This window comes from Brachyhypopomus gauderio, chromosome 12 (genome assembly GCF_052324685.1).
Source record: "Brachyhypopomus gauderio isolate BG-103 chromosome 12, BGAUD_0.2, whole genome shotgun sequence".
In the NCBI taxonomy this organism is placed as follows: Eukaryota; Metazoa; Chordata; class Actinopteri; order Gymnotiformes; family Hypopomidae; genus Brachyhypopomus; species Brachyhypopomus gauderio.
The window spans coordinates 17,043,797-17,054,872 of NC_135222.1; the positions used below are offsets into that span (position 1 = coordinate 17,043,797).

Below are 11,076 nucleotides of genomic sequence, written 5' to 3' on the forward strand. Positions count from 1 at the left end.
ACAGCAGCGTGGGGAGAGACAGCAGTGTGGGGAGAGACAGCAGCGTGAGGAGAGACAGTAGCGTGAGGAGAGACAGCAGCGTGGGGAGAGACAGCAGCTGTCCAGTCTGTAGTACAATCTCAGTTACCAGGGTAAATAATTTTGAATAAGTTCTCTTGATCTCTACAGAAGGGTGTAGGTGCTGAAATGAAAGAAGGCAGAAGTGCACTCAGTGAGTACTGAGTAGGAGTGATTGCAGGACTGATTGTCCATGGTGATCAACCTTATACCTCATGTACATTGGACTGAGATTTGAGGGCGGTCATGAAGTGTTAATTAAATGTTCTGTTTAGTCATGTTCTCCAAGCGGAGAAAACCCTCCTTCAACATCTTTTCTGCTTTGTTCAGGTTTGTATGGTGATCATTTACCCAGATCTTTATTCACCTCAATCCAAGAGTTTCTGAGCTTAGTCAAGTGAGTCAGAGTGTTTAATCTGTGTACTCAGAGTTGAGTGTGTCCGAGTGATTGAGCTGTGTACTGAATCGAGCTGTGTACTCTCACTCCCCCCCCCCTCTGCTCGTCCCTGTCAGCTTTGCTTGGCTCTCACTCTATGAGCCTCTAACACCAGATTACACAGAGCAGAGTTGTAAGCTTGGTATTCAAGCACACAGGCTTCACATGGTAGCCTGCTGGCCTCTGTCGGGGTGTATCCACACACCACACACACACACCTCTCTCTCTCTCTGTCGGGGTGTGTCTACACACCACACACACCTCTTTCTCTGTAGGGGTCTATCTACACACCACACACACCTCTTTCTCTGTAGGGGTGTATCCACACACCACACACACCTGTAGGGGCGTATCCACATACCACACACACCTCTATCTCTGTAGGGGTGTATCCACACACCACACACACCTCTCTATCTGTAGGGGTGTATCTACACGTATGTGCTGTAATGCACCTTGTGTCAGGAATGTAGTTGGCTGCACTTCCTGGTCCCAGTGTTTGAGCTGCCGTCACTGTGGCAGCACAGCAGGAAGTGGCCAATCTGATTGCCTGATAGTGTCTGATCACGCCTCCGCCACACCTTCGTAGCACTGGGCCTCCACCATGTTGCCTTGCCTCAGGTTCTTGCGTTCAGCAGGATCTGTGACCCAACAGGCCCAAACAGCCGAGGAACCCAAACCCTGTGGAAACAACATCTACGGAGGCAGCCGAAATCCCCCAAACTACGCGATTAGTGCCATGAATTTATGTTTTTTTTGTCTATGAGAGGGTTCGTAATGGCTCCAGCACATGAAACTAGAAGAAATCATGGGTGATTTGAATGTACTGCAGTGCATGAGTGTGTGAATGAAGTTATAGAGCTGTTGTCACGTGAACGAAGCTGTGAGTGTCTGAGAGTTCATGGAGCATACAGCGTGAGGGAGGAATCAAACACTTCATAAATGACACACTGCATGGGGCAGCTGACCTGCTACACGGCTGGGGAACCTGGTATGGCAATCATCTCCATGGCAACGCATTCCAGCACATGCTCTTCAGAGTAACTATGACTACAAGCACAGTCATGGCTACATGTGCCCCATGATTGTCCCTGGTCAGATATCTCGTGAACTCACTAGATATGGTGAAGTTGATTAACAAGGACGGGTTCATTTACTCTGAGGACGGGCTCGTTAACTGTGGGCGTCTTGGCGATGTTTGGGACTCTGAGGGGCTGATATGCAGAAGACCCTGAATTTAATGGTTGGTTGAACTGGGCTGTTGCTTGGCTGAACTGGGCTGACTGGGTGTTGTTGAGTAAGTGCTCAGATTAGGATAGTTTGTTGCAACACTGAAAATACAATTGTCCTAGAGTCTGAAATGTTTCTGTAGACATTTTGCACATTTCTTTATTGTAGCAGTAGCAGCATCTGTTTTATGGAAAATCCCTGAAATATGTTTTTGTAAATGTTTTGTGCATGTGTGTGTGTGCGTCTCGTCTGCAGTCACGTGGATAAGATCACCACATGGCATGACCCTCGGAAGACCATGGCGACCACCATGGCCCAGATGAGCCTGCACGCACAGCCACCCAGCAGTGTCCAGCACCGATCTATGGCTCTGTCACAGCCCAACCTGGGTAAGACCTTGCCCTCCTCACACAAGCATGTGCGTTACCAGAACCCAAGGACCCAGGAACTCAGAACCCCAGAACCATACAACCATATTACACCTCTTGTATTCTTGCATGCAAGAAACATCCCAAAAATAGAGCAGGATGGGATGTCTGAGAGCCACAGGAAGCTACATCACCACTCAAGACTATTAATACAGGACCTCAGTTATCAACCTGAAACTATGATCCAGGTGTAGCACCTTAGGAGCTGTGCATGACTTACAGACTTTGCCATGGCATTGTGTCTCTGGGCCTGCTGACGCCCACAGTTGGGTCTCAGCCACAAGAAGAGGGGAAACACAGATATTTTACTTTTGGCAGCAAAATGTAAGAATTTACTTTTTACTTTTAACAGCAAGGGAAAATATAAAATATGCAAAATAGGTCAGCAATCGCTTCCTGAACAACCCTACTGTTAATACCAGAACAATTTTCAAATGTTATAAAGACAGCCAGCACTTCCTTCACCTGCAGGTGTGGAGATGAGAACTGGCATAACCCTACACCCATCCAGGGACAGGGAGGTGACACCCATCCAGGGTCAGGGAAGTATGACCCATCCAGGGTCAGGGAGGTATCACCCATTTAGTGTAAGGGAGGTATCACCCATCCAGGGTCAGGGAGGTATCACCCATCTAGGGTCAGGGAGGTATTACCCATCCAGGGTCAGGGAGATATCACCCATCCAGGAATCAGGGAGGTGACACCCATCCCGGGTCAGGGAGGTATCACCCATCCAGGGTCAGGGAGGTATCACCCATTCAGGGTCAGGGAGGTATCACCCATTTAGGGTCAGGGAGGTGACACCCATCCAGGGTCAGGGAGGTATCACCCATCCAGGGTCAGGGAGGTATCACCCATCCAGGGTCAGGGAGGTGACACCCATCCAGGGTCAGGGAGGTGACACACATCCAGGGTCAGAGAGGTGACACCCATCCAGGGTGAGGGAGGTGACACCCATCCAGGGTCAAAGAGGTATCACCCATCCCGGGTCAGGGAGGTATCACCCATCCCTGGTCAGGGAGGTATCACTCATCCCTGGTCAGGGAGGTATCACCCATCCAGGGTCATGGAGGTGACACACATCCAGGGTCAGGGAGGTATCACCCATCCAGGATCAGGGAGGTATCACCTATCCAGGGTCAGGGAGGTGACACCCATCCAGGGTCAGGGAGGTATCACCCATCTAGGGTAAGGGAGGTATCACCCATCCAGGGTCAGGGAGGTATCACCTATCCAGGGTCAGGGAGGTGACACCCATTCAGGGTCAGGGAGGTGACACCCATCTAGGGTCAGGGAGGTGACACCCATCCAAGGTCAGGGAGGTGACACCCATCCAGGGTCAGGGAGGTATCACCCATCCCGGGTCAGTGAGGTATCACCCATCCAGGGTCAGGGAGGTATCACCCATTCAGGGTCAGGGAGGTATCACCCATCCCGGGTCAGGGAGGTATCACCCATCCAGGGTCAGGGAGGTGACACCTGGCACAGGGTCAGAGTTTGTGTCATACAGGAGCCTCACATCCAAAAAATCAAAGTTCCACCAAGCAGAAGGAGTTGGGATTCAGCTGTCATCCTCAGGCCTTTAGTGGGCGAAAAGTCCTTTGGGGTGTTTCTCTAAGGTCCTGTGGGGTGTTTTACTAAGGTGCTTTGGGGTGTTTCTCTAAGGTCCTGTGGGGTGTTTTACTAAGGTGCTTTGGGGTATTTCTCTTAGGTCCTGTGGGGTGTTTCACTAAGGTCCTGTGGGGTGTTTCTCTTAGGTCCTGTGGGGTGTTTCACTAAGGTCCTGTGGGGTGTCTCACTAAGGTCCTGCAAGGTTTTTCACTAAAATCCTGTGGGGGTCTTTGACTAAAGGGGTGTGGGTAGGAACAAGCTGTGGCAGTAGTAGGACACTGTTGAGACGAGTCTGGCAGGTTTTCTATAGTGTAACTGACACACACACAGTGTGATCAGTGATCCTGACGTTCCTGAAGTTTCAGTGTGTTGTTCTGGTGTGCAGCTCCTTGAATCTTGCTTCATGATGAAATGGAAAAAGAGGCGGGTGTCTGTGTTCCTTCCAGCAGCTGTTAAAGGTCTCCAGACAGAGAGGGAGACTAAACAACACATCTCTCGCTTGACATGCAGATGTTTAATGAACAGTCGTAGCTATTTAAAAAAAAATGTTTTAGACTTTTCATTTGGTCGTTTTTATTAGTTTTTATTGTTAATACAGTTTGTCAACCAAGCAATAGTCCACCAAAAACACTGATCATTCCATCAGTGTTCCCTAAATTAAAATAAGAAGATGATGTGGATTATATAAGATGAAGGGACGGATGGAAATAGGGAGGGCGGGAGTATGAGTGAGGGAGGGTGTGGAGATAGAGAGGGGGGTGGAGTGAGCAAGCGTGATGACTTTGCTGATATAATCATGACCAGCCTGTCGAGAACAGCTTGGGGTGCTGGGGCTGTAGCTCCGCCTCCTACTCCGCCCCGCTACAGGTGAACAGACCTAGAGGAATGATGCCTACATCTGGCTTGACTTGTTGGAACAGTGCAGTCAGAACGTGTGGTTTCCCATCCCAGTGTGTAAATGTAGCTAGTAAAAAAAGTTTTTTTTTTATGCAGAGCTGGTTCAATGATTAGACCTGAATGATAATCTTATCACAGACCTTGTTAAACATCATTTTCAGTTAATCAAATGATTAACTTGGTGAATGTATAAGAAACCCAGGCAACATAGCTTCTCTGAGAGCAAGAATCCCGGAAACCTTTGAGTAAGTCAGTCTGATGCTGTCCAGTGTTCAGTAACTCGGTTGTGGTGTTGGTTGTGGTGCTGCTTGGGTTGCTGGTTGTGGTGCTGGTTGTGGTGTTGGTTGTGGTGTTGGTTGGGCTGCTGTCAGGACAGTTTTGCTGTGGTACAGATGAACCACCTCTCCCTTCTGCCTGTTCGTGCCCACTGTTGTTACAGTTCAAGCCTATAATGCACATTTTTTTGTGGGGTAGAATTGTGGTCAGGCCCTCTGGCTTTTACCCCATCTCCCATCTGGCCAGACCAGCACCAGACCAACACCAGACCAGAACCAGACCAGCACCAGTCCAGAACCAGTCCAGCCACCAGTCTAGAACCAGTCCATTCCTCACTAGCCGGGTTTCCATCCAAACCTTTCAAAAAAATAATGCGCAGTTTCCAAGTTTCGGCAGAAAAAAATGCAAATTAAGCCTTGTTTCCATTCATTACAGTTATGCGAATAAACTTTAGATCACGTGAGAGGACGCCAAACAATAGTGGTTTTACATCCATCTGGCAGTTACGCATTTTTGCACGTTGAGGTTTTAAAAAATTTTTTTCTTTTTCTTTTCTATACATGGAGAAGTTAAATTCAATTTTTGCTCTATCCAGAACTGTTTTTGTATGCATTTGCCAGCTTTACATCGCGATCATGTACAGAACCACATGACTTGAGGCATGATACATCATTGTTTATGTGAAAAAACCCTTTTCCATCCAGTTTTTCCGAATTTTGGCAATGCGATAGTCTAACTTTTCCACCTCCTCCTAGCGTAAAAATCTTTTTTTATTTTGGGTATTGGGTATTCTTTTATTTTGGATATTTGGGGCTTTTTTCGAATTTTGGACTTTTTCCGTCCAGCTTTTTTCATGCGCATTTTCAAAATGCGCAAAAACTCGGTGGATGGAAAACCCTTTACTGTTCTGTTGGAGCAGTGCTACCTAGCATCCCTCTCTCATCACTCAGGGCCTTCTCAGCCTTTTGTTGTTTTGATTTATTTCCTTGCTCCTCAGCTCTATCCCAGCTGCCCTGGGAAGGACAACTGAAGGCAATTTTTTATTTCAGAACCGCAACTCAATTGATTCAACTTGCACCCGATAACACAGTACTGATGCCGCAAGCCCACTCAAGTGTTGCTTTAGTGTCGCTCCGCTACAGACAGGTTCCTTTGGACTTGTGGCCCAGTGTGGGTCTGGACCAGGACCAGGCCAGCATATAAAGCTGGTTTGCAGCTCTGTGTTGTGCTGGTGCTGCCCGACGGCTGGGAGCAGGCTTGTACATCTCAGGGAGAAATGAACGTTGAGCACAAACCCCACAGCACATGGTGGGTGTATGCGGGTGACTGTATGCTCCACTCTCTCACCCCTTCCCACACCCCCTCCGCTCTGCTAGGGGATCTGACAACCCCCAGCCCCTACTGCCCACCATCACACTTCTGCCCCTCACCCCCCACAGTTGGGCATCACACTTCTGCCCCTCACCCCCCACAGTTGCCCTCCTCACCTGCAGTCCAGTGAAGGGTGATTGAGCTGAAGGCCTTGGCATGGTCGTGATCCGTTTCCTTGGCTGCAAGGATCCTTACTTTCTCAACGCTCACTCTCACCATCAGCACCTTACAGTGGCACATGGTGCAACTGGGATTGTGTGTTGGAGAGTGGATTGTTGAGATCAGAGGGGTGTAAGTGCATACTCATGGGTGTGTGTATGCGAGTGTAATCTGGAGTGGTATACACTGCTACAGAGTTGCAGGACTGGTCTTTGCCAACCCCCCCTCACACACACACACACCCACACATCTGGACACATGCACACACACACACACACACACACACACACACACGCACAGACATCTCTTTCTTTATCTTCTACAGTGACATTTGCTCCTGATGCATAGTCAGATTTACCTTTTAGTGCAAATAGAAATTTCTGTAAAATAAACTTTATGAAATGGGAAAGTCCAAAGTCATCTGGTGTGTGGACTTATTTAAGCTGATCAGGTTGAGCCCTTGGTAGAAACATTGTGAGGGTTTTAATGTGTTACAGATTTTTGGGGCTGGAAGCTTTTTTCCATTCTTCTTTTTTCCGCTGACCCTGTTGGACAGCTGACGCTGTTTCTGGGAATTAACAGAAACAAGGAGGCCTTTGTTACGCTCATACCTCGCTGCCCCTCCCCCACACTGTCTCATACACACATCCTCGTTTTTCTCTGCCCCTCCCCCCCACTGTCTCGTACACACATTCTCGTTTTCCTTGCCCCTCCCCCACACTGTCTCATACATAGATCCTCGTTTTCACTGCCCCTCCCCCACACTGTCTCATACATAGATCCTCGTTTTCCTTGCCCCTCCCCCACACTGTCTCATACATAGATCCTCATTTTCACTGTCCCTCCCCCACACTGCCCCTCCCCCACACTGTCTCATACACACATCTTCGTTTTCTCTGCCCCTCCCCCACACTGTCTCATACACACATCCTCGTTTTCTCTGCCCCTCCCCCACACTGTCTCATACACACATCCTCGTTTTCTCTGCCCCTCCCCCACACTGTCTCATACACACATCCTCGTTTTCACTGCCCCTCCCCCACACTGTCTCATACATTGATCCTCGTTTTCACTGCCCCTCCCCCACACTGCCTCATACACACATCCTCGTTTTCACTGCCCCTCCCCCACACTGTCTCATACACACATCCTCGTTTTCACTGCCCCTCCCCCACACTGTCTCATACACACATCCTCGTTTTCACTGCCCCTCCCCCACACTGTCTCATACATAGATCCTCGTTTTCACTGCCCCTCCCCCACACTGTCTCATGGTAACTGAAATAATAAAGATGTTTGTTACTTGCTGGTCTTCCATTAACACACATCATCTCTGGGCATGTCTGTGCCTCACAGCAGTGTCCAAGGAAATGTTTTGCCCCAGACCCCGCCCCAGACCCTGCCCCAAACCCCGCCCCAGACCCCGCCCCATACCCACTATGTATATGTCTGTGAATGACTCCGTTATGGCCTCTCACTCTTTGAACTCCATGTTATCAGTTACAGAGTGACTTTTGTCTGAAGTAATGAAGGAAGTGCATCTTCATGTTACGATCATTTTATCTGTTAATATAAGGTAACCCAGTCTTGCATTAAAAACAGTGGACTGCCTGACAACAACCAAGATCAAATAGTTCAAGTGCAAATGTTCCTGCCAAGTCAGTGCTGAGAGGTAAAGTGTCCTACACTCGTGAAGCTCTGGATGTGAACAGCCAGTCTCACTTAAACATGTAATTAAAGAGTATTCTGTTCATTCCAAGACTACCCAGCAATAAGACTGGATTAAAAGGTTATTCTGCTAACATGACTGAAGGTATTATTTAGTCTATCATGAGCTCTGTGTTGCTGGGTAAGTTCCTGAGTTATTTTCAGTGGTAATGTCTCTCCCACATGCTGGACACACATGGATATCTGACGTTCCTTGCGTTGCCTTTCCAGCTGAAGACAGCAGTGCTTCATTCACTGCTTGGTGGAGTTTTTGGAGGAAGCAATCTAGGGTCTAGGGTTAGTGTTTAGGGTTAAGGGTTAGGGGTTAGGGTTAGGTCTATGGTTAGGGTGCATCCTTTTGTCTAAATGTTGCCAAAGCACCAAGGCGATGGGACAGCACCTCACACCAGGGTTTGGGTTAGGGTTACCTAACCTCACTCTGGAAGTGCACCAGCTTATGCTCAGGGGAAACCTCGACAACCTCAACCTCGACAAGTTGCCAAGTCTGGAGGTGGAGCTAGAGGTGGCTCAGCCCTTGTGGAGGCGGAGCTAGAACGCCGGCCCCACGATGGCCTGGACACATCTGGCTTTCGGAGGCATGCCTTGCTCCATGAGAGTTTACACAACAGATAAACACACCACACACAGAAAGCTCCAGACATGCACGTGTGGCCGAGCGGCTTGGGTTCTGTGAAACGCAGCGTTGTGTCTGCAACGTAAGCAGAATCTAGCAGAAGGTTCACTCATGTGGGAGTTTGGGAAGGGGAGGGGTGAAGTGTCTAGGTGGTGTCTGAGCTAGGGGATCAAGGTTTGGCTAGCCAGGTCTGGATATGTAGCAAGCTGGGGATAGTCTGGTCTGTCTTGACTAGTCTGGTCTGGGTGTGCTGATCTGTTGTCTCTGCATTGTCCTTGGACAGAACAACAGAACAAACCCCACCCACCTCCACCTGAATTTGTTCTTATTTTGCTTTCATTACATTTCATGTTTCATTACCAAATCACACCTGATGTTTCCTTTTCCTCTAAATGTTTCCAATTTATGTGAATCAGATTTGTGATATTGTGATATCAATATGTGATATTTTTTATTCGTCATCAGCACAGCAGGTCTAGGGATAGGGGTTATGGCTAGGGTTAGGGGTTAGGGCTAGGGGTTAGGGTTTAGGGCTGATACAACCAGAGTTTCACACAAGGCCCTTCACACCAGCAGCCAAAACAGGCTCTACATCAGGGGTCATCTTCCTTCATCTGTGTATTTCTGAGTTAAGCCCATACCACGTACAGAATGAGGCTGGTTACCCAGTGTGTATTTGTGTGTGTGTGTGTGTGTGTGTGTATGTGTGTGTGTGTCCTCCACAGCCTGTTGAAATGGCCCTCGCTAATCTTGATACACATTCCTGAGTTTCACCTGCTCCCCCCTCCCTGGTATTATTTAAGATAGAACGTTTCACACCTTGAAAATGTCACTGTCAGAATTTGTTGCATGGAACACACATCCACTGTGTTTGTGGTTGGTGTGTAACTGTGAGTCTAGTGGTCTGACCCTGGTCAGGGGTGGCTGTGTGTCCCCCAGAGCAGGTCTTCCCACCATGAAGCCTCACCCCTCAGCACACCGGCTCCACTCACCAAACCCTCCACAGGGCTGCATGTCCGTGAGTCCGCGTGGGTGTGATTGGCACGTGGTCTCTGGTGAAGGATTCTGGGTCGTCTTTGGCAGCACATACTGCCTTCTCACACAGTGTCCCCTGGGGTCTGCAGTCGGAACCAGAGAACCCTGAACCTGTGCACGTTGGAACCAAACACTGTCTACACGTCATCTTTGTGTGTCTCCTCCCAGTGGCGTCCCAACACCAGCACCACGCACAGCAACTCCAGCACCAGCACCACCAGGCCCAGTCACAGACCCTGGGCTCGAGTGGCTCCATGGCCCAGCAGCAGAGCTCTCAGCCAGGCATGATGAGCATGGCCAACCCCCTGAGCGCCCAGCAACACCAGCAGAAGATCAGACTGCAGCGTATCCAACTGGAGAGGGAGCGTATTCAGAGGAGACAGGAGGAACTCATGAGACAGGTGTGTGTTTGTGTGTGTTTGTGTGTGTGTGTGTTTTCGTGCGCACGTGCGAGTGTGTGTGCTTCACACATCTTGAATCCGTTTTATCAGACAGTACTGGGGGCTCAAGGATGTGTTGTTGAGGGAGGAAACCCACAGATGGTCCAGTAAAAGCAGCACACGTTTGTGTGTGCATGTGCACGTGAGTGTGTGTGTGTGTGTGTGTGAGTGTGTGTGTGTGTGTGTGTGTGTGTGTGTGTGTGTGTGTGTGTGTGTGTGTGTGTGTGTGTGTGTGTGTGTGTGTGTGTGTGTGTGACACGTGCCTTTTGTCTGGAGATACACTGCTTCCCTTCTGTACTCACATCCTGCTCACGTCCCCCTTCTGTTGATACAGGCCAGGCGAGGAGAAGCCTAATCGCCATCGTTTAGTCATGTCTGCTGTCATCCGTATGTCCTCCTGCTAACACTCGTTCCCCCCAGGAGGTGGCGCCGTCGGGTCGTCTCAGCCAATCCTGCTGGTCACTCGCTCGTGTTTGAACTTTCTGCCTGCAGTCACTCCCCATCCACCAGTGCTGGGAATCAGGCCTGCCAGAATACATACATTTGTTGCAGTGCCCCCTGGTGGTGGGTGCATGTTTGTTGCAGTGCCCCCTGGTGGTGGGTGCATGTTTGTTGCAGTGCCCCCTGGTGGTGGGTGCATGTTTGTTGCAGTGCCCCCTGGTGGTGGGTGCATGTTTGTTGCAGTGCCCCCTGGTGGTGGATGCATGTTTGTTGTTGCCTGAAGTCCACAGCAGAGAGCAGATTTACAGGAAGAGCATTTTGTTCTGACCAGTAATTTGTCAGTGGGACTGTTTA

General features: G+C 49.4%; 1 protein-coding gene across 2 annotated transcripts in view; it reads left to right on the plus strand.

Annotated features, from left to right (window-relative positions):
* wwtr1 (WW domain containing transcription regulator 1) overlaps positions 1-11,076 on the plus strand; it is a 34,832-nt gene that overhangs the window by 16,750 nt on the left and 7,006 nt on the right. For both annotated transcript variants that reach the window (XM_077023356.1, XM_077023357.1), the window contains exons 2-3: positions 1,979-2,112; positions 10,010-10,242. In XM_077023356.1, the coding sequence (XP_076879471.1) occupies positions 1,979-2,112; positions 10,010-10,242 (367 nt within the window). The remainder of the gene's footprint in view (positions 1-1,978; positions 2,113-10,009; positions 10,243-11,076) is intronic.